The sequence below is a fragment of the Cricetulus griseus genome, chromosome 2 (genome assembly GCF_003668045.3).
Source record: "Cricetulus griseus strain 17A/GY chromosome 2, alternate assembly CriGri-PICRH-1.0, whole genome shotgun sequence".
NCBI lineage: Eukaryota > Metazoa > Chordata > Mammalia > Rodentia > Cricetidae > Cricetulus > Cricetulus griseus.
In genome coordinates this window covers 5,443,868-5,466,981 of record NC_048595.1, presented here as the reverse complement: position 1 = coordinate 5,466,981, position 23,114 = coordinate 5,443,868, and the positions used below count along the sequence as shown (strand labels likewise).

The 23,114-nt window shown below is 47.6% G+C and overlaps 1 protein-coding gene across 4 annotated transcripts; it reads left to right on the top strand.

Moving 5' to 3' along the window:
- The first annotated feature begins 539 nt into the window (after window positions 1–539).
- Tnfrsf9 (TNF receptor superfamily member 9) lies at window positions 540–17,644 on the top strand. Of its 4 annotated transcripts, none has more exons than XM_027398315.2 (8): window positions 540–730; window positions 2,079–2,203; window positions 2,836–2,940; window positions 5,288–5,425; window positions 6,021–6,090; window positions 7,621–7,754; window positions 8,587–8,721; window positions 17,374–17,644. In XM_027398315.2, exons 2-8 carry the CDS (start codon window positions 2,089–2,091, stop codon window positions 17,463–17,465), a joined length of 789 nt encoding a protein of 262 aa, XP_027254116.1. In that variant the 5' UTR covers window positions 540–730; window positions 2,079–2,088; the 3' UTR covers window positions 17,466–17,644. The 4 variants fall into 4 exon arrangements, with proteins under 4 accessions (XP_027254116.1, XP_027254114.1, XP_027254117.1 ...); XM_027398313.2 differs by having other exon boundaries at window positions 8,584–8,721; XM_027398316.2 differs by having other exon boundaries at window positions 542–730; window positions 7,621–7,751.
- Window positions 17,645–23,114: the final 5,470 nt, after the last annotated feature.

The following is a 23,114-nucleotide window of genomic DNA, read 5'->3' as shown; positions in this document are numbered from 1 at the left end:
CTCTCTAGTCTCCTCCTCATCTTTGCTTTTCTTCACCCTCCCTTTCTTCCTTTTCTTCCACTTCCTTTTTTTCACTCAATTTAATATTTTTCTAAAAGTCATCAGGGGTCCTCACTTTGCCAGTCCTCACTGGAGCCTGTGAACGCCCCACTGCCCTTCCCTTCCACCCCGCCCTGTCTTCCCTTCCTCCCGTCTCAGGCACACAGAACAGACAGCGCAGCGTCTCCTGCTGATCACAGCCAGAGCCTTCTCATTTGCAGGGCGGAGAGACTGATCCCTGCGTCCCTTAGGAGGCTGCGCAGGGCTCTCCACGGGCCACCTCCACTCTAGGTTCAAGAGGCATGTCTTTCTGTTTTTATGGCTTGTGGCAAAAGCACTGTTTAGTTTGGACTCACCCGTTAAGTCTCCAAAATTTTAAGGACACCTCAAAAGCTTTGGCATGGATAGAGGACTGTGTTAAGTGACCAAATCTTTTCCCTAAAATCGTTTAGGAAATGTCCTAACGGTAGACAGCTGATTCCAAGAAACCCTTTAAAGTGGAGACTGGGGCTCTGGGGATTTTGAGAGCAGTGAGGATGAACCGCCCCTCACAGCCGCGTGGGGATTTCCCAGGAGGCCCTGCTCAGTTGAGTCACCCAAGTCCTGTGTTTGACCTGTGGTCTTCTGGAGCGGCAGAACCTCGCTGAGCTTCTGGAGGAGGAGAAGGTTTTCTGCTGCCCTGAGATCACAGGTTTGTCTACTCGGGACTGGTGGGGGGCTAGAGAAGTAAGGATGGACTGTGTTCGCTACTGAGTTCTAGACTTTTCTCCTCTTGTAATTTATAACTTCTCCTAGCCCACCATATAAAGACCCAGAAAAACGTAGTTGGTCCAAACCTCAGCTTTTCTTTTCAAGAGAGGATCTCAGGTAGCTCAGTCTAGTTTTAAGCTCTCTCTATAGCCAAGGATGATCCTGCATTTCTTGTTCTCTTCTGTCCCCTGGATGCTGGGATTACAGATGTGAACCACTGAGCCTGACTGAGTGCTGGGGATGGAACCCGGGCGGGGTTTCACGAATGCCACACAATCAATCACTCCAGCAACTGAGCATCATCCCTAGCCCCAGGATTTTTTAGCTGCAGTTTTTATTTGGTCTTTCTTTCTTTCTTTCTTTCTTTCTTTCTTTCTTTTTTTTTTCAAGCTTCAAATCTCAAAATTGGCAACTGCAGGTCTGTGCTTTAGAAACTCCCCAATAGCAAATTTTAGCAGAGGTCTTTCAAAATTGGAGCAATTAAATTTCCAAAGAGGGCAGAGCAACAACTATGGGTTCCCTGTCACTGAGGGCACTCGTTATCGGAACTTTGCTTCAAGGGCAGCATGGCTGCAATATGGATCGATGCCCATGCCTAGAATCTGAAAGTCCCTAATGTTCCTGCTCTCACTTCATCCTGGGCTTTGACAGACACGCACAAAGCCAGTGGCTGTTGTAGAACGGACTCTCTGGGGATTGACTATGTTTCCATAATATCCCAGGCTTTTTTAAAAAGTAGACTTTTAAATTTTAAGTTGTGTGTGTGTGTTTGTATGTGGGAATGTACACTGGAGTGCTTATGGTCAGAGGCATAGGATCCCCTGGAGTAGGAGTTACAGGCAGTTGTGAGCCACCCGACATGGGTGTTGGGAACCAAACCTGGGTCCTCTACAAGAGCAGTGTGTGCCCTCAACCGTTGAATGGTCTCTCCAGCCCCAATATTCCAGTCTTAATTCTCCTTAAAACCCTGCAGAACTGCTTAAGTATTGATGGCAATGTAGATAGTTCCGGAAGGAAAACCCTTCAGGCTGCTTATATTTTGCAGAATGACATCTGTTAAAGATAGGGTCTCAAGTAGTTCAGGCTGGCCTGGAACTTACTTTGCAGTTGAGGATAACCTTGAACTCCTTCCTGCCCCATCGCTTGGATGCTGGGATTACAGGCATGGACCACCACTATGGTTTCCGAAGTACTGGTACATGTTAAGCAAGCACTCTACCAACTGAGCTACACAGCCAACCAGAGGGCAGCCCATCTGACTGAAATTCTTTTGGAATCTCCTTTGCTAGTGTCGTATGCATGCGAGACTTTGCCATGGGGAATGGCTGTTACAACATGGTGGTGACTGTGCTGTTGGTGGTGGGTGCTGAAAAGACAAGAGCCCTGCGTGATTCCTGTGAGGAGTGTGAAGCCGGTGAGTCCCTCACTGACGGGCACATTTTCCGCCTGTTGAAAAGCCAGTTCAGTGAGCCTGGCTAGAAGACCACTCATTCCCTTGCAAAGGCTTGTTGGATACAACGAAGTGGCGGTGGGGAGCCGGCTGGCTCACTTAATCTCGGCACCTCAGCACAATCAGAGAAGCTGTCTCAGGGGTGCTTGGAAGGTCCCAGGACAGTCTCAGAACAGCACTGGGTAATTGTAGCTGTGTATACAAGGTGCACTCTGCAGCAAAGGACAAGCAGGTGGCAGCGTTGCTCTTCTCTTGGGTCCCAGCCTGTTGCTCTGATCTCCTCCCAGAGGGGAGCAACAGATTCACGGTTTTCTTCTCTTGATCTCTTTGTTACTAGCGTTTACATGCTGTTAGTGCTAGCTGGTTATGCCAAGTGTCACCCTGCAAACATATAGTCTTAAATGCCAATCTTAAATGTCTATTGCCATGATGTGGAGAGGACAAATGGAGCATTTATACTGATTTCTTTGTAAAGATCACAATGCTTTGAGTGATGGTCGAGTGTTGTTACAATGTCATGTGTTGTCAGACGTGGATGCCCATGACTTGAGTGATGTCTCGTGTTGTCAGACACGGACACCCATGATGCCTTTCAGGTACCTTCTGCAAGAAAGAAAATCCGGTTTGTACCAGCTGTCCTCCAAGCACCTACTCCAGCAAGGGTGGACAGCCATACTGCAACATCTGCAGAGTGTGTGAAGGTGAGTCAGTCTGTCTGTCCGCTTTGAAACAGGATCTTGCCATTGCCCCAGCTGAACTGGAATCTGTGATCTTCAGGCTCCCCAGTCTTGGAGGTCTGCTTCAAACTGAGTCAGCTCTGTCTTTAGAATTGCTGGGGAGAGACCAGGTTTAGTAACCTTTTTACTAATGGGTCTCTATTTAAAATCTTGAGCCTCACAGGGGTGCTGACTCCTCTGTCCACAGCAGGTGTAGTCGAATTATTTCATGGAATAGCTCAGGGATTGAGGGGGATCCCTCATCAACCTGATCATTCAACCTGACTTTTCTATCTAAGGGAGTGAAACATAACTCCCTGGGGCTGGTGATAGGGGCTAAACTTAACTCCTTGGGGCTGTTGAAAAAGGGAAACACACACACACACACACACACACACACACACACACACACACACACACACACACACCCCTACCTCTTTAGGGTCTCGTCATCATTTTTTTCTCTGTTATTTCTTTTCTTACTCCTGTCCAGATGCATCCCTTCTGTCTCTCTGGATGTCTTCCTTTTAACTTCTCCCTTACAGCTTATATACCCTACTCCAGCAAAACCTTTCAGGCAGTACAGAGATTATGAGGCTGCTTACTATTTTAAGTGAATGATTACACTGAATACAAGTGAAAAACAGCATGCTTTCCATATCCTTTACATGATTTTTTTTTCAAGACAGGGTTTCTCTGTGTAGCTTTGGAGGCTGTCCTGGAACCCTCACTGTAGACCAGGCTGGCCTCGAACTCATAGAGATCCTCTGCCTCCTGAGTGCTGGGATTAAAGGCGTGCACCACCACCACTACCAGCTTGTTATAGATTAACAGAGTGTAATCAAACAAGCTGTTTTTCTGTCAATTCTTGGGCTAGCAAGCTGTATTTTGCAGTTACAGAGAAAGGACCAATTATTTTATTTTATTTTTATCTCAAAAGGCAATCTCTTAAGAAATCTTAGAAGAATTATAAATCTAAATTTTTATGTGAAAAAGAATCAGTCAGCTCTTTTTTAAATCCTCAGGGTGCATTGCTCATTCATCAGCAGGTTTTTGTTTTGTTTTGTTTTTTGTTTTGTTTTTTTTATGTCAGGAAGCTGAGGGCGGAAATGAATGCAAGGAATCAATCATCCCCCTGATCACCAACCCACCCTAGCAGCAAAGGTGCATGGTCAGTCATCAATAGCCAGACTGTCATTGTTCTTGTTCCCTGACCTCAATGAGTCCCTCACTCAACTATCAAAAGTCTACCTTTTAAAATTGTTTCCTAAGATTTTTGTAACCTCAAAGCCACTAACAAAATCATCTTAACCTAACCTTAAGTCATTATTTAAAGCTTTGTTTCAGCTCTGATGCACACTGAAACCCGTGAACACATCTCTCAAAATTAAGATGAAAAGAACTTGAGCTAGCTTAGCTTTTGCGACTCAATTGTTTTCCTTAATCATTAATCTAAGCCACAGAGCCATATGGTTCCTCAAGAGAAACTGTGTGACACTTCCCTGTTCTAATTTTCTATCCTCTGTAGCTAGCCCCAGCTTTATCAGGGGCAGAGGCAACACCATACCCTGCTTTCACCTATATTAGTTTTCCCATTAAACTAAAGTCTGTCATAATCCCTTAGTACATTTATTCGAGACCTTCAATTGTCCAAATACTATTTAAACTAACATTATTGTTATATTAAACCATTGCTTCAGTTAAACAGTACAGCTTAGGAAGAAATCATCTTCATGATGATCCATGGGTAAAAATGCCCAGTAGATCGGGATATTTCCCTGGGATAACCACACCACATTAAGGGCAGTGGGGGGTCTTGCCAAGCCCATTCACACCATGCCAGCCACCAGAGAAAAATGTCAGTGGCAAGCATGTAAAGACACAGCAGCAGCCGAGACATTCTGGGGCCGAGGCTCTCTGGGCCTCGCCTATCCGAGATCCACCCATCAGTGCCTTGCGTGCCGGTGGGCCAGTCCTCTGAAGTCAATTCCTACCTGCTGTCCCTCTGACACGGCCACCAGTAAGCTATCATCTTAGCTGAATTTTTTAAATAATTGAGAAAATACTCATTTGACACGAGAGGCTTGTGTTGTGTTCACGAAAAGACAGTAAATAGGTGAATACTACATTTCTAAAGTTATAATGTTGTCACTAACATAATAAGAAGAGCAATGGATACATATATGCACACATATGTCCATACATACATATAGACCCCCACACATATACATATATATATACACACACACATATTAAATGTGTGTATAATGCAGAATACGCATTTGTTTCTTGATTCGGAGGTCAAGGGTAACACAGAGCTGGGGCTTTGTAGGTTATTTCAGGTTCAAGAAGCCTTGCTCCCCGACCAGCAACGCAGAGTGTGAGTGCACAGAGGGACTCCACTGCTTGGGACCAAAGTGTGCCTGGTGCGAAAAGGACTGCAAGCCGGGTCAAGAGTTAACAAATCAGGGTAGGTTTGCTCTTTCTCCACCCAGCCCGAGTTTGTGATGGAGATGCGTTTCTTATGGTTTGAGAACCTTAACAGAGATGCAGTATGGGGGCTAATACCATGTTTTAACTATATTCCACTATATATTCTTTTGCGTTTCTATAAATGAACGTGATTAGAAGCCAGGACATTTTGTTAATCATCAGAGTCATGCGTTTTCACACACTTTAGATATACACAATATTCCTCATATGATCAGATTGAAAAGGAGCAATCTCAGTGTTTTAATTCAGTAATCACTAAGCTGGGGCTGGAGAGATGGCTCAGTGACTACTGTTCTTACAGAGGACTCAAGTTCAGTTCCCAGCACCCGTATCAGGAAGCTCACAATGGACTGTAACTCCAGCTCGGGGGAATCTGATGCCCTCTCCTGGCCTCTGCAGGCACGTGCACATACAGATACATGCATATATACACGTGAATAAAAAATTATATCTTTAAAATGCTCATGAAGCAATTTGCAGAGGTTAACCTAAGACACCAAGCCATTTGTATATCACAAGGAAAGTTTTAAAATGGTAAAAAGCCTTCTATTGATTCTTAACTTGTCTTCAAGGTTGTAAAAACTGTGACTTTGGGACATTCAATGATCAGAGTGGTGGTGGCACCTGCCGACCCTGGACAAAGTACGTATATATTCTCTTTTCTGTCATAACATGAAGAGCCTAAGGTAAACTGAAAAAACGAATTGAAAAAAGGACACTGTCACTGGAGTGCAGATCTGCAGTGATACACCTTATGTGACAGGGGAACTCTGTGAGGTCACAGAGTCTTGTATGAATGTGGGCGTTCCTAAGAAAACAAGCCAGTGTGTAGCGAGCAGATCTGGGGTGGAGCTTGCTGCCCTCTCCCTTGACGGGTCTTCAGTTCTGTTTCTTTCTGGTCTCTGGATCGCTACGTTCCCTGACAGGCTGGCCCATATCGAGTGTTTGGGGTCATCACTGAGTGTGACACAGAAGAGTGAAGCCTTCTGTCTTTCCAGCATCACACACACACACACACACACACACACACACACACACACACACACACACACGGTGTGCCAGCCACTGGAGAGACACAGCCAGCAGCCAAGGTCCAAATGTGCTCCTGGACTTGCACGGTTGGCACTGGCCCAGTGAGGTTTGCTGGTGCCCAGGACAACCGTGGGCGTGGAACACGCTGGCTCGGAGACTGTGAGGGAAAAGTGGCTGCTGACTCTGATGATAGAAATCACAGTTTTAGTGCCTGTCATCTCTTCCTGCTTGATTTCCTTTGGTAGAAAGTGAGTTTTATTGTTACTTTGGTTACATATTTGTAATGTTTCACAAACGTACTGGTGGATAACAGACTAGAATGTTTTGAAAGTGGGAACAGGGCTCTAAAGAAGAAGAAGACGTCTATGTAAGGACGGTGATAGGGATAGGATATGATGGCGGTGATGACAATGGTGACGATAGTGAGGATGGTGACGGTGATAGGGATAGGATATGATGGTGGTGATGACAATGGTGACGATAGTGAGGATGGTGACGGTGGTGATGACGTCACTGAAGATGATGGCAACAATTGTTATTCATTAAGTGTGTTTAGCATGTGAGATTGTATCCCTGGGACTCATTAATTTGCTTTAACCCCAGTCTAGGGAGCACAGGCTCCCCCTCTTTTAAGCTGCTGAACAAACCAAGGCTTACGTGGGCTTTCCAAACTTGCTGATGGTCACTCTGTAAAGTGGTCGACCCAAGGGTCATCCCTGATTTGTCCGATGTTGTTGCTGGAAGCCCTATTTATGCTCCGCATGTGGCCAAGTCAGTCAAAGGAGCAAGAACTCAGGGCAGGGTCGGGGGGGGGGGACCAGGCAAAGCATGTTGAGCCACATTGGCTGAACTACACTGTCGTGGTATAAGACAGAGTGCACATGGCTCCTCAACCCGGGGAGAGAAGAGCCTGGTGAATGGGTGGAGTGGGGTAAGGCCACGGTACCTTGAAAGCAGAGGGAAGTGGTGGAGGCCAGAGAGTCACACAGGACTTTCTCACGTGCTCTGCCCATTGCTTGTGAGCCCGAGCCCACCTACTGCATCACTCGGTAACTTCATGGGGTAACAAGTGTCAGGCGCTTCATCCTGTCCTCCAGTCCTAAATTAATCATCTGAACTCTTTCTCTTGACCTGTCTAAGCTGCTCTCTGGACGGAAAACTTGAGCTTAAGAAGGGGACCAAAGAGACGGATGTGGTCTGTGGACCCACTCCAGTCAGCTTCTCTCCGGGTACCCCTACCACCACGGTGCCTGTCTCGGTGAGAAAACCAGGTGGTTGTTTTATTGCTATTAAATAAACATTTCTGTTGCTATTAAGTAAGATATGGTGGCGCACAACTAGAATCACAGCACTACAGAGGCTGAGTCAGGAGGTCGGCAAGTTCCAGGCTAGCCTGGGCTATGTAGTAAGACTCCTTGAAAAATCTTATCCAAACAAATGCTTGATGGCTATTCAGACTGTATGGGATGCTCTCAGCACTGCTGGGGCTCCCAGCTCTGCCCACGGCAGGCAGCTCTGCCTTGTTTTCCTGGGTGTTGTCACTCAATCGGTAGTCAGTAATGGTGACCCTCATCCCAAACAGATAACCTACCCTGACTAAGGCCGAGTCCAGGGAACTAAAGGGCCTTATGCTTTCTCCAAGCTCAGTAAGTAGTTTAGGCTGCTTAGCTTCTGTCTGTTTCTGGGAAAATCACTAAATTTGGGTTCCGTTTTAAAAGTCACTTAGGTTTGGGACTTGGAATGTGACTCAGTGGGTAGAGCTCTTGCCTCACATGTTGGAAAGGCCCTGGATTCCATACCCAGAACTGTATGAATTTGAGCATGGTGCTTTATACCTGCAGTCCCCACTCTGGTGGTAGAGCAGGAGGATCAGGAGATCCTCAGGTACATATGGAGTTTGAGGCTAGCCCGGGATACATGAGACCCTGTCTCAAAAACAAAACAGAACAAACAAACAAAAGTCATTAAAGTCATCTAGCCTTGTTAAGTTATGGGTTAGGGGTGCCCAGGGTGCTGCCTCCCTGGAGCCCCTGTCTTTTGGGGGGCGGTGTTCAGGTCAAGTTTGTCCTTACTAAACACTATGCATGTCTCTCCTTGCCCTAGAAGGAGGGCAACCCCTACAGGTGCTCACCTTGTTGCTGGCGCTGACATCGGCCATGCTGCTGTTCCTGCTCTTCGTCATCCTCGGGCTCTTGGTGGTCAAATGGGGTAGAAGGAGGTTCCCCTACGTGCTCAAGCAACGTAAGGCCCACAGAGCGAGGGGAGTGGGGGAGGCAGACACACGTCTGGAGTCAGGACAACTTTGCAGAGTGGGTTCTCTCCTGTCTCAGGGGCGAACTCAGGGCCTCAGGCTTGCGTGGGAGGGGTCTTCACTCACCTGGCCTCTTGAGGGCTTGGATCTTTTTTTGTAAGTTATGGGCACACAATTGGCTATCACGATGGTTGCAGAGCCAGGACAAGCTCGATCCCACAGGATATTGTCTGGAGGCAGCTGGGGTGGCTGCAACTACTTGGTGCTGGGAGGCATGTATAGTTATGACTTGGAGTAGGGGGCGGGGAGGCTCTCCACCCCCACAAGGCACAGGGAGAGCCCCCTGGGCACGAGAATTGGGCTCCGTGTGTCACTAGGGAAGAGATGGAGAAAGAACAGGACCCAGAGTGTGGGGAAAACAACAGACATGTATGCCACAGGCCCAGATAAACTGTGGTGCACCTGTAAGTGTGGGCACCCAGTCAGCCTGTGCCCACAGCACACAGGAACCAGAAGAGAACATTTACCTCAGAAGCTGGGGAGACAGCTCAGTTTGTGAAGACTTTGTTTTGCAAGCACAAAGATATGCTAATACCCAGATCCATGTAAAATAGCAGTGGTGTGTGCTTGTAATCCCGATGCAGTGACAGATAGTGACAGGAGTGACAGGCAGATCCCAGGGGCTTGATAACCAGTCAGCCTTACCTAGCTGATAAACTCTAGGCCAGTGAGAGACCCTGTCTCACAAAAAAAGCAAGAAAGCAAACAAAGGCAGACCTCTGACCTCTATACACACACAATAAATACCCTTGGCCTTAGCTCTGGTCTATTCTTGAGGGGAGAACTGGATGGTGTTGAGGTGGGGGTAAGGCAGACTACTACAGAGAGAAGGAAAATCCCAAAGGCAGATTTCATCCACTAATGAACTAAATAAAAAGATTCTATGAGGAGGCCAGGTGGTGGTGGCGCACGCCTTTAATCCCAGAGGTCAGGAGGCAGAGGCAGGTGGATCTCCGTGAATTCAAGGCCAGCCTGGTCTCCAGAGCAAGACCTTGTTTTAAAATGAGAAAGAAAGGAGGGAAGGAAGGAAGGAAGAAAGAAAAAGAGAGAGAGATACGGGGGGGGGGAGACAGAGACAGAGAGACAGAGAGACAGAGAGACAAAGAGAGACAGAGAGACAAAGAGAGACAGAGAGACAGAGAGACAGAGAGACAGAGAGACAGAGAGACAGAGAGACAGAGAGACAGAGAGACAGAGAGACAGAGAGAGGATTCACCCACAGGTTGAGTTCCAGTCCCAGCCTTCTACATTCTTTATCAAATGGCTCTGTTCTGTGAGTATTTGTGTATGGCGTGTGTATGTGCATATGTGTTCGTGTTTGCCTGTGTAGGTGTGCACATGTTCATATGTAGACACCAAGGCTGGTGTCAGGCAACTTTCTAGATCACCCTCCACTTGGTCCTCTCAGTGGAACCCAAAGCTGATCATAGACGCTCTAGCCAGTTTACCTCAGGGATCCTGTCTCTGCCTTCCAGGGTCACAGTGACTACCACCCTGCCTTTATATGGTACTGGGGATCTGAACTCTGCTCTTCATGCTCTCAGGGAAGGAGCTCTAATTACCTCAGGCTCAGGGCAAGGAGCACCAGTTACCTCAGGCTCAGGGCAAGGAGCACTAGTTACAGAACCATTTCCCAAGCTTTGCTTCTTGTTTTTTAACCTAGGGGAAAAGATGAGGAAATAAGTAACTTGAGCCCTGTCCAAGTAGGTAGGTCAAACTGTTTTCCAGAAATAATGAGGACCACATTGAACGCCTCTTCAGTGGGGTGCAAAGTGGGGTGCCCCACTTCCGTGTGATGCTGGGTGTAGCGGCACTATTTTTATCTGTCTGGTGGGTGGGGAATAGTGGCTCATTGTGGTTTTGATTTACAGTTCCTTGATGATGTTTGAGGTTAGATGGCTTTTCGCTTTGATTGGCTGTTTGGATTTCTTACTCTGAGAAGTCTTCCCACAGGGCCTTCTGTCCTCTCCTTATCAATGAAGGAGACTCTTGTTTTCTGTGGCCTTTCCCCCTACATCCCAGGCCTCTACCTCTGGAGGAGATCTTTAAGCTTCCTCCCAGAGTGGCAGCAAGGTTCCTGTGAATGTGTTTTCAAAGGTGTTAATCAGTAACGAGTGACTTGGAGTCATTAAAAAAAAAGAAAACTTTTTCACTTTTATATAATTACCCATTCATAGAAAGTCACAAACAAGGAGCAGAACAGTATCACGTGCCATTCACAAGATTCTACCATCATCACACGGAGGCCAGGACAACGGTGCACAGAGCACACATAGCTAGCTGTACGTCATTCTATCAGATCTATAGATTCATGTACAGAAATACAGAGCTTGTAAGGTGGGGTGTGGAGAGCTTGCCTGGAGCCCCAGCGTGTGGGAGACTGAAGCAGGAGGCTCTCAAGTTTAAGGCCATAGGTTGCACGACTCAGTGAAAAACAAGCAAACAAGAAGAACCCAAACTATCCACAACCAGAGTTCAGCCCTGCTGGCCCTTCTTAGTCAGCCCTGCTGGCCCTTCTCAGCCCTGCTGGCCCTTCTCAGCCCTGCTGGCCCTTCTCAGTCAGCCCTGCTGGGCCTTCTCAGTCAGCCCTGCTGGCCCTTCTCAGCCCTGCTGGCCCTTCTCAGTCAGCCCTGCTGGCCCTTCTCAGTCCTTCTCATTGCCTGGCAGCCACTCATCTATTTCTGACTTTTGACTCTTGGTTAGTTTTTTAAAATGTATTTATTATTTTATGTTTTGTGTGTCTGCTTCCGTGATTTTTACGTGCATCACTTGCAGGTAGGAACCCATGGAGGCCAGATCCCCTGGAACTGGACTTAAAGGCTGTTGTGAGTCACCACATGGGTGCTGGGAACTGAACTAGGGTCCTCTGCAAGAATGACAAATGCTCTTAACTACTGAACCATCTCTCCAGCCCATTTTTGTTTTTGTTTTTGTTTTTGTTTTTGTTTTCCTCTTACATGTTAAAAAGAAACCTACGGATACTAACATGTAGGTTTCATGAGAACGTAAGTTCTTGTGTCTCTTAAGAGAAATGCAATTGTAGGGTTATGTTTTAGTTTTTAAGTTTATTTTTATTTATTTTGTGTGTGTGCACATGCCACCTTGAGCATGTTGAGGTCAGAAACAACCTGCAGAAGTAAATTCTCCTCTTCCCCTTGGTCAAGGTAGTCTCTCTTGTGTAACACACACACACACACACACACACACACACACACACACACACACACACAAACAAAAAAAAACCAGAGACAGAGATTGGGGTTCAAGCTTCAAGCTGAAGATCAGAGAAGCAAAGCAGCCAGGTACTATCCCTCACCTCTACCTCAGCTCGGACCAAAGGGACGATCCTCAAACTGTTCCCACTGCTCTTGGGATTCACTCAGACTGCTCTGCTCTCCTCAATGTGGCTATAATCTCAGACTGAATGTCTCTACTTTTTATACCTCTCAAATCCCAGGATTAAAGGCGTGAGCTCTGATTCACTGTGGTCTTGGACTCAGAGATCCATCTGCCTTTCTCTGGAGTCCTGGGATTAAAATTGTGTGTCACCACCACCTGGTCTCTATAGCTTGAGGCTGGCTTTGCTTTCTGAATCCTCAGACAAGCTTTAATAAATCATAAACAATATATCACCACGCTCTTGTTTCTGCCAAGCTGTGTAGACTGGCTGGCCCTCGAGCTTCCCCACCGCCATCCTCTCCATCCTTCACCCAGCTTGCTGTAGGAGTTCAGCATTGCAGATGCTTGCCTCTGCATTTGGCTTAAAAGTGTGCGTGCGTGCGTGCGCATGTTCGTGCGTGTGTTCGTGCGTGTGTGTTTGCGCGTGTGTGTGTGTGCTTGCGCGTGTGCGTGTGCGTGTGTTTGCGTGTGTGTGTGTGTGTGTGTGTGTGTGTGTGTGTGTGTGTGTGTGTGTGTGTCACATGCAAGTGCATGTGTGTAGGTCAGAGGAGCCCCCGTGAAGGTAGGTACTTTCCTTTCTACCTCGTGGGTCCCCGGGGTCAAACTCAAGCTGTCAAATGTGTGTAGCAAGTGCTTTTACTTCCGGAGCTGCCTCCCCAGCCCACATCCAGGGACCCTTCACTACAGCCTCGCTCTGAAAGGTTAAGCCCTTTCCCCATTGTTGGTGTCTGAATGTTTCACACTTTTGAATTTGACATTTAAAGCTGTGTTAGCGAGATTTAAAGTGTGAGAAGATTTTTTCCTTCAGGAGGGTGGGGAGTTGTGTGTGCCCAGTTGTTCCAGTGTCACTCAAAGAAAACACTGCCTCCACTCCTCTGTCTACCCCTGATCATTGGCTGTGCGTGTGGGGGAGCAGAGACCGACCCTCCTGTTACAGCTGTGAGTCTCTTGCAGCACTGTGGAGGCGTGGTTACTGTGGTTATAAAATCAGTCTGGAAACTGAGTAGAGTTGGGACACGCCCTCCCACTCTGTCTTTCTTTTCCACGTTTGCTGTAGCTCTTTATCCTGTTTAATATTTCCATGTAAACCTTAGGAGACTCTTATCTGTGCCCACAGAAAGCCAGCTGGGGTCCTGACAGGGCTTGCAAGAAGTCTATGAGACCTTGGCAGGAAATCTGGGTTAGCGATCCCAAATGTGAACACAGTGTGACTTTCCACGGTTAGCGATCCCAAAGGTGGACACAGTGTGACTTTCCATTTATACTGTCTCTCACCTTACCACTATTTTAATTCAAAATGTAGTCCTGTATGCATTTTTTAGATTCATGCCTGAGTATCCCACCCCATCCCCCACTTGTGTGTGTGTGTCTGTGTGGTGCATGTGTTTGTGTATTTTTGCACACACGTGGCCACACCTGTGTGTATGAATGTGTATGTGGAGGCTGCATGTTGGTGTTAGGAATCATCTTTGATTGCTTTCCCACCTTTTTCATTGAGGCAGGGTCTGCCAATCAAACTCAGAACTCACAATATGGCTAGCCTGGCTGGCCAGCTTGCTCTGGGGATCTGGGCTCATCTCTCTGTTTCCCCAAAGAGGCTAGAATTACAGCCAGGCTGTCACACATACTTGGCCATTTTGTGGGATCCTAGGGAGCCAAACCCCAGTCCTTACCAGGGGTGGCCAGTGCTTTAATCACTGAGCAGTCTGTCTCCTCAGTCTTTCCTTGTCAGGAAGTGGGCACACCCCTTTAATCCCAACACTCAGGAGGCTGAGGCAGACAGATCTCTGTGAGTTCGAGGCCAGCCTGGTTCATAGAGCAATTTTCAGGAAAACCAGAACTGCACAAAGAAATCCTGTCTTAATACAAACAAACAAACAAACAAACAAAACAAAACAAAACAAAACACAAACAAAAAACCCCAAACTTTTCTTAAATCACGTTTTTCTTTTTTATGGATACATGCTCATGTAAGTGCCATGTGTGTGCATTGTGTGTCTCAAAGGACAAAGGTGACAGAACCTGACCTGGAGCTGGAGTTACAGGTGGTTGTGAGCTCCCTGACATGGATGCTGGGAACTGAACTTGGGTCCCCCCTCTGTAAGAGCAGCAAGCTCTCTTAACCACTGAGCCTTCTATGCCACCCAGTTCTTTCCTTCCTTCCTTCCTTCCTTCTTTCCTTCCTTCCTTCCTTTTTTTTGTGTGTATGTTCTGTTCTGTTTTTCAGTTTCAAGACAGGTTTCCCTGTGTAGCCCTGACTGTCCTGGAACTTACTCTGTAGACCAGGCTGGCCTCGAACTCTGAGATCTGCTGGGGTTAAAGGCATGAGCCACCACTGCCTGGCACCTCAGCCTCCCTCTTTTTTCCTTAAACAATTGGACATGATATCGTGTCTTTTTGTTGTTGTTGTTGTTGTTGTTGACAGGGTTTCTCTGTGTAGCTTTGGAGCCTATCCTGGCACTCGCTCTGGAGACCAGGCTGGCCTCGAACTCACAGAGATCTCTGCCTCCTGAGTCCTGGGATTAAAGGCGAGCGCCACCAATGCCTGGAGATATCATGTCTTACATCATGCGTTCATTAGATACTTGGGAAACTGGTTTGTGTCCCGTGTCTCTGACGAACACACTCACTTGCTCTAAGAGCGCTCTGCAGATTCCATGGGATGTTCTGCACAGGCCACAATGTCACCTACAAGTCAAGATGGTGCTTCCCCTTCCATAGGGTGGGGGACACTTCCTGCTGGCCTCCATGGTTTCTGACAAGAGATCTGCACTTATTCCAGCAGGGTTTCTCTCAAGATTCTTTTGTCTCCAGAGCTTTGACTGTGATGTGCTGTGGGTTCCTGGACTCATCCGGTTTGAGGTTCAGTCAACTTCTAGAACATGCAGGCTTTACCTCTTTCCAGCTGGAGGCAGCGGCAGGTGGGGCAGTGGTGAATCTGTCATTATCTCTTCAAATGTGCTTGGAAGCTTTGAGCCCCATTTCCTTTCTCCTGCCCTCCGGGCTCCAGTGACGTGAATTTAGACCCCCCTCCCCTGTCAGAACCAACCTGTCCTTAAGGCTCCATCCATTTCACCCATTTATGCCTCCCCAGACTGGATAATGACATCAACCCCCCCGCCCCATTCTATTGTGAAGCCATTCATGGGTTTTCAAAGTTTCAATTATCATAATTTCCCAGTTCTAAAATAGCTACTGGGTTCCTTTTGATTTTCTCTCTGGGTCTCACTGAGTTCCCCAGAGCAGTCTTCGGTCTTGAAGTCGTGGCTTCAAGCACCTGCCACCTCGGTCTCCCAAGTAGCTGGGACTCTCGGCATGCACTGTGTGTGGCTCTCCAGTCTTTAGTCTTCATGTGTTTCTAATGTATCGATAGTTGCTCACTGGAATTCCTAACACCAGCTTCACCCAGAATCTAGCACCTGTGACTCCGTTCTCTCTCACATAGAGATCTTCCAGGTTGCCTAAGTGATTTTTTTCATTGAAAGCCATCATGTTATGAGACTTAGAGCCTAATTTAAACCTTCCGTTTTTTTCTCAGACTTCCCCTGAGGCCACTCCCAGGGAGCTCTGCTCTAAACTTCTTAGAGAAGAGCTTGCTGTTGCCCTTGTATGCAGATCCTTCCAGGCCTCAGCAGTCATCACCCTGGCCTCGATGACAATCGCACTTGCTTACTACTTACTGTCCAGGTAGCCTCCACTGAGGTCACAAGGGTGCCACCCTGGGTGGCAGGCAGTACAGTGTGACTCTCCATTGGCTTTCTCTGAGGAAGAGCAGGTGAAGCTGGACACAGTCTAGCCAGGGTGAGAGACCCCCTTCCCTAGGCCTAGGCCTGGCCCTGGCCTTCTAACCAATCCCTGGTTGGTTAGAAGTTTCCCATCTTGCTAGGCTGTTCTGTCCCCCCCCCCCCGTCTGGTAGCTGGAGTAGGCGGGGTTTCCTGGCCTCTTTGCTGACACCCCAGGTTCCCCACTCTTTCAGCTCCCCTCTGGGAACAGGAGGCTGAAGGAAAACCCAGACCACCCCCTGCCATGTTGCACCTTAGACCTCATGCTTGAGGTTCTTGGCCATCCTGCTCTCTCCTCCCTACCTCCCAGCCATCTTGGGCTTGTTTTGTGGGTTGTATATGGAGTTTTGGACAGAGCAGAGCAGCAGATACAGGGAGGTAGGGCTTCTCCTACCTGACACAAATCACCACTGTTTTGGATAATCTCTGACACAATTTCAACAATTTCAGTGTCCCCCAGCCTTCCTTCCCTTCCTCTTCCTCCCTTTTAAAGTAAGATCTAGGATGTAGAAGACATGGCCTTGGGACAGGGCCTTTGGCTTCGTTACGTTTAGAGGAACTGTAGGTGGGTGGCTGCTGAGCTGTAAGGGCAGATGGGTCACAGCTGCCTGTAAGAGAGCCGCAGATGCCACAGGCATCAGTTCTCTGCTTTCACAGGCGGATGTGGTAGGGCATGACTCGGCGCCACAGGATCACACGGAAGAGAAATGCCAACGTGAAATGACTTTTGAGGATAAAATAGGGGCGCTGGTAGCCCGAGGTGGTGGCACACGCCTTTAATCTCAGTGCTCAGGAGGCAGAGGCAGGGGAACTCTGAGCTCAGGGCCAGCCTGGTCTACAGAGAGAGTTCCAGGACAGCCAGGACTGTTACACAGGTGTCTCGAAAAACAAACACAAAAATGGGGGCGGGGGTGCTGCTGCACTGAATTCACGACTGTGCCTGCAGTACAGGCCGTGCTTTATGTTGCTGGGAGTTAGGTTCAAGCTTTGGTTTGTTGTTGCTGTTTTTAAGCCATTGTATAAAATATAGAAAATGGATTTTAAAGAGGAAGGAAGGAAGTCCTGACACGTTGGTGCATGCCTGTAAATGCCAGCACTTGGGAGGCTGATGTAGGGGGATTACCACATGTCCAAGACCATCTTGATCTGCACAGAGGGTTATAAGTCAGCCCAGATAATAGAAGGAGACCCTGTCTGCAAACCAAACACATAAAATAAAATAGAACACAGTAAGACAAAATAAGCAATCTCTAGAAAGCTGTTAGATGCTGTTACCTGGTTGTCGGGTAAGTTTGCTCAAATTAGGGGTGAGAACAACGTTTGTGGGTGTGACTTGTGGCTCAGAGCCATGTCTGAGACAGCAGACTGAAGTGTCTTACATCCTTTCCCTTGTTCCCTAGCATTCAAGGTGGCAATTCCAATGGCTCAAGAGGAAGACGCTTGTAGCTGCCGATTTCCAGAGGAGGAGGAAGGAGGCGGCTATGAGCTGTGATGTGCCAGCCAGGAGATGTGGGGGGTCCCTCAGGAAAAGTGTGAAGCAGCACAAGGACCCCACTGTCCTTTCTCAAACACCATCCTAGACAATATATAGGCAAGCACCCCCGCCCAAACCTCTTGTAATGCTAAAGTATTTGTCTTTACCACCTTAAAGTTATTTTTATTTTTAAACTTTGTAAGAGTGCTTTGTGTTTTTTCTGCATGCATGTATTATGTGTGTGTGTGTGTGTGTGTGTGTGTGTGTGTGTGTAGTATATGTAAATAGGATGCATGACAATAAGCCATAAGACGCAGTCTGTTTCCCCACCCGGATTCCCCCTGGTTTCTCACTTACTACAACACCTCCCTCCACTGTGTCCCGGGCTGGAAAAGGCCTGTCAGAGTTTGAGGGGGAGCTTCAGAGGAGTTCAAACATCTGCCTGTGTCTTCTCCCTCCCCACACTTGTGCCTGTGTCTCTGTGTCAGGCGCGTCAATTAACAGGCCAGGTAGGCACAAAGCATGTGAGGAGGAGGGGAACACCTGTGAACTCACTGGATCCAGGCCTCCACCCCCACCCCACCTCCTCCACGGTCAGACACGCTGCTGCTTGCCTGTGACTTCACTCAAACGAGGCTTCCACCCCCACCCCACTCCCATTCTCACCCCTCTCCCCACCTCTCCCCACCCCCATGGTCAGTCATGGCTGCTTGCCTTTGTATGGCTCCTGTACAGCTCAAGAGCTAAAAATGGTTTTAAATTTTATTCATTTATTTTTATGACACAAGATCTCACTGTGTAGCCCTGGTTTGTCCTGGAACTCACTCTGTAGACCAGGCTGGCCTTGAGCTCATAGAAATCCACCTGCCTCTGCCTCCAGTGTGCTGGAATTCAAACTGTGCACTGCTATGCCCAGCTATCCTTTCAATTTTTAAAAACCACCCCAAAAATATAAAAAAATGGGCTCTTGCAAAATTTGACCCCCCCCCCTCTATTTTTCTCTGATTCCTAGAATCCTTACCGTGGAGTTAGGTGCCCTGTAACTGTGATTTCTACCTCCTGGGTGATTTCAGGCCCATTCTAGCTGTGGCTGTGTCCACTACAAGCCCTTGCTCTGAATGCTTGACTCCCGCCTGGTGGCTGTAGAGCCTTTAGGAGGGGAGCATGGCTGACAGGAGACTTCTGGCAGTCCCTTGATGGTTCTACATATCCCTGGGCTCTGCCTGCTTTCTCTGCTTCCTGATCCACTCAGCATGAAGGAGTCTTCCGCATCTGCTCCTGCTACCGTGAATGCCACTGTGTGCTCCTGGGACCCTGCCTTTCCACCATGACGGACCAAGATCCCCCTGAAGCCATGAGCCTAAACAAACCCTTCCTCTCTCAGACTGTTCTCTTGGGTGTTCTGTCTCAGCAACACTGTGAACAATGTGTGTGTCCTCTGGGAGCTGTCTCTCTGGGACCTGGGTGGAGGGAGTGGCTTCTGCCAGGAGTGTTGTATATCTCTGGCAAAGGGGGACTTGTCACTTCAGACTGTGTGTGACTGGTTAGTTAGGCGCTAACCTTTGCAGCCAGGCTGGTAGCTAAGCCATACAATAAATAATTAGGTGGGCATGGTGGCACATGCTCTCCCGAGGGTTGGTCTCCTGCACGCTGCTGCTGACATCTTGCTACCCTCCAGCTGCTTTGGTGGCTGACACCCTCCCTGCCCTCGGCTGTTAGCCGATTCCCTTCTCTTGTCAGTTTGGTGGTGTGATGGCATTTCCTGTGGTCCTGCTTTGCCTTTCTTTCTTGACTGATAAGCGTCCTGTCATATAGTCATACACTGTTTGATCCTTTCAAAAGAAAGATTTAGCTGGGCACGCTAATGCACGCCTTTAATCCCGGCACTTGTGAGGCAGAGGCAAAGGTAGAGGCAGGTGGATCTCTGTAAGTTCGAGGCCAGCCTGGTCTACATAGAGCGTTCCAGGACAGCTGGGGCTACACAGAGAGACCCTGTCTCAAAAAAATGAAATAAATAAAATTGAAAATAAATGAAATAAAAAGATCTACTTATTTTTATTTCTGATGTGCCTATGTTTATGTACATCACATGCATGTCATGTCCACAAAGGCTACAAGAGGGCACTGATCCCCCTAGGGTTACAGGAGGTTGTGAGTTGCCCCACAAGGATGCTGGGAACAGAACCCACCTCTGTCCTCTGTAAGAGCAGCCAGTGTTCTTAACACAGAGCCATCACTCTGTCCTTGTGTTTCTTCTCAAATAAATAAAATATTCGCTCATTTCCCCCATTAAAAATAACTTGCCCTTTTCTTATAAATTTGTAAAAAGAATCTTTATAAATTTTAGACAATAAACCCTGGCCAAGGCAAAGCTGGATGGTGCAGCACACACCTTTAATTCCAGCACTCAGGATGTAGAAGCAGGCAGATCTCTGTGAGTTCAAGGCTACCCTGGTCTACATAGTGAATTCCAGGAAAGCCACCTTGAGAAACTCAGTCTTGAGAAAAAAAATTCAAAATCATTGTCCGTTATCTTAGTTTCTTTTCCTGTTGCTGCAATAAAGTCCTCTGACAGTGCTGGTGAGATGTCTCAGCAGGTAAAGGTACTTGTCACCAATCCCAACAACATGAAAGGGGAAAACTGACACCCATATATGCCCTAAGTTCAAACATATGCCTGAATGTGCATGCACACAGAAATAAACAAACAAGTATAATAAAGGTAAGAAGTAAATAAAAGATGAGCCCAACAGCCTGGCTATAAAAGCTGGAAGAAAGACTTGCCATAGGTGTGGCGTGTAAATAAAGCATTGTAATTTGCACCAATCACTACACAGCTTTCAGTTCCAGCAGAGGTCTTGCAGAAACACCAATCACAGGGCTCTTGTTGCACCAGTCACTAACTCTCTGCAGAGCCTCCAGCGTTGACTGACAGTGCTCCCTCAGGTCCCTGTGAGTGAAAATGGCTGATGGGAGAGCTGGGTCACCTGTTTATAGATGCTAATCTTGGAGTGTGTCTTCCCAGCCCAACACACGGCCTGAGGGGCAGCCATGCCTGGAGCAGGGATCCAAGCTCAGCTGCAGGGGCCCTTACAGCTGGGGCAAAGGGTTCCTCAGAGTGTGAGGGGCGATCTGAACATACCTGGGCTGTCTTAGAGGCAGTGTGGTTGTCTGCCAAATGTTTTCTCGAAAAGCTGGTGGTTATTTCAAGAGAGAAAAGCACTTTATACGTAAGACAAGCACTCTGTTTTGTTTTTGTTTTTCAGGACAGGGTTTCCCTGTGTAGCTTTGGAGGCTGTCCTGGAACTCGCTCTATAGTTCAGGCTGGTCTCAAACTCACAGAGATCCGCCTGCCTCTGCCTCCCAAGTGCTGGGATTAAAGGAGTGCGCCACCAACGCCCAGCAAGATCAGCACTCTTGAATGTGTCTACTGCGCTGTCAAATGTCCTCAGGGTGAGCAGGGTCCTTTACTTACTGGTCTTACAGTTTTGTTAGAATTAAGATTTATTGTAGTATCTACTATGTAAGATGTGCATGTGTGTACAGGTGCTCTCGGAGGCCCGGGGGCGGCACCAGATCCCCTGGGGTGGGGTTACAGGTGGCTGTGACCACTCAAACCCAGAACAGCTGCAGGACCAGCATGAACTCTTAGCCACTGAGACTTCCCCAGCCCCCTTTAGCATTTTGGAAATTTAGAAAAATTTCTAAGACTTTTGCTTTGTTGTCGCCTTTGAATGGTTTGCTTTGTTGCTGGAAGTTGAGCTGTGGTTGGTGTATTCAGCTGCCTCTTGGACAGTCTTTTTAGTGTTAGTCATGTCTGATAAGTAGATACATTCTTTCCCCCATTGGCGGTCAGTTTGTTTATGATGACAGTGGTCTCTTCCTTTTCTAGTTCCTTGTTTCTCACCTTTGACAGAAGTGCTAGGACTTAATTCAATATGATAGCCTTTTCTTCTCTTACAGAGCAAATGTAAGATTCCTTGATCAGGCTAACAAAGTTCCCTCCCGTTCCTAGTTTGTGCAGAAAATTTTTTCTTCATCTTTGTCCTCTTTTTTTTTGGGGGGGGGCCGGAGGGCATTTAGGAAATAGGAGGTCACATGGCCCAGGCTAGCCTTAAACTTGGTAGGAAGTGTGATGAATTCCTGATCCTCCTGCCTCAGCTTCTCAAGTGCTGGAATTACCTGTGTGCGCCACCATTGCTGGATCTTATTCAGTTTTTGAGAAAGGCTACATATCCATGTACCCGTGGCTTCCTGGCACTCGCTCTGTAGACCAGGCTGGCCCCAAACTCACAGAGATCCGCCTGCCTCTGCCTCCAGAGTGCTGGGATCAAAGGTGTGCGCCACTAACGCCGGGAAGTTCTTATTTTTCCTAACGAATGTTTGTTTTGTGTCAAGTTTGTTACCGGGCTGGGACTTCCAGGATCAAGGATCTTCTTGCCTTAGCTTTCTGAGTGGCTGAGACAACAGATAAATCACCTACTTGGAAACCCTGCATCTCTTGCCTTTGGGCACTTGTGTCCTGGTCTGTGTGTGCCACTCATCACATTCAATGGGGCCTCTGACTTGATCAGTGTGGTGCATCTGGGTAACCGAGTTAGACTCATTTGTTTCTAACTAGGAACACAGGGAACATATGCTTTCGGGATGGAGGCTGTGTTGGCTGCCGCTCTCATCCCTGTGACAAGCACCTCAGAGGAGCTGAGTGGAGGGAAGGTTTGCTTTGCTTCTGTGTCTCAGAGGAATCCAGGCTATCGTGGTAGGGAAGACACAGCAGCGTGAGTGACCCGTCCTTGGCAACGGTGGGAGTATGTTACAGTGTTTCTCAGGCACTGGTGAACAGGAGGCTAGACCGTCAGCAGAGGCTGGTACAATCTTCAAAGGCCCTTCCTGAATGGCCTACGTCCCCTAGCTATGTCCCAGCTCCCCAAGTTCTCTAATCTATGGGAACAGTACTACTGTGGACCAAGTGCTCAGGACATGTACCTGTATGGAACATTCCAGATTCAAACCACAGCAGTATATTTTGGCATTGTGTGTAAGTAAATGGAAAACATAGGAACCTGGGATATGAGTCACTGTCTCCTCAGTAGATAACAAAAAGAAAAAAGAAAAAGAAAAGAAAAGAAAGAATACGGAGAAGGGAGAAAATGGTTCCCTATAGAAGGCAGTTTATTTAGGAAATCCAATCATTTTTTTAATAGAAAAAAAAACATACATTTCAATGACCCAAATAAATGAAATTATTTAAGCTTTCAGATTCTTCAGAAACAAGCCCACATTATTTCTGAAACAGGTTTTGATTTTGTTCTTCGTGGAAGACGTCACTCTGATGGAAACTTTAGGTCTCAGGGATGCCTGGCCACTCAAGTGGGCGCCTTCGCTTGTGCCAAGCAGATGTTTCCATTGTGGGTAGGATGTACCACAGACCACGGCCAGCGAGGCCCCGTGTGTTCTGCATGTGCTGGGGTTAGAACCCTGATCATTATCAGTGCTTAAAAAAAAAAAAAGACTGTATAAAAGCCAAGATTGTCTTTAAAGAAAAACAAGAGGCTAAAAAGGCTAACTTTGTGTTTGGGGGGTGTACCTGTGCGTATATGTACATGTGGAGGGCAGTCAGTGCCAGGTGTATTCCCTGATGGCTCTCCACCTTGTTTCTGAGACAGG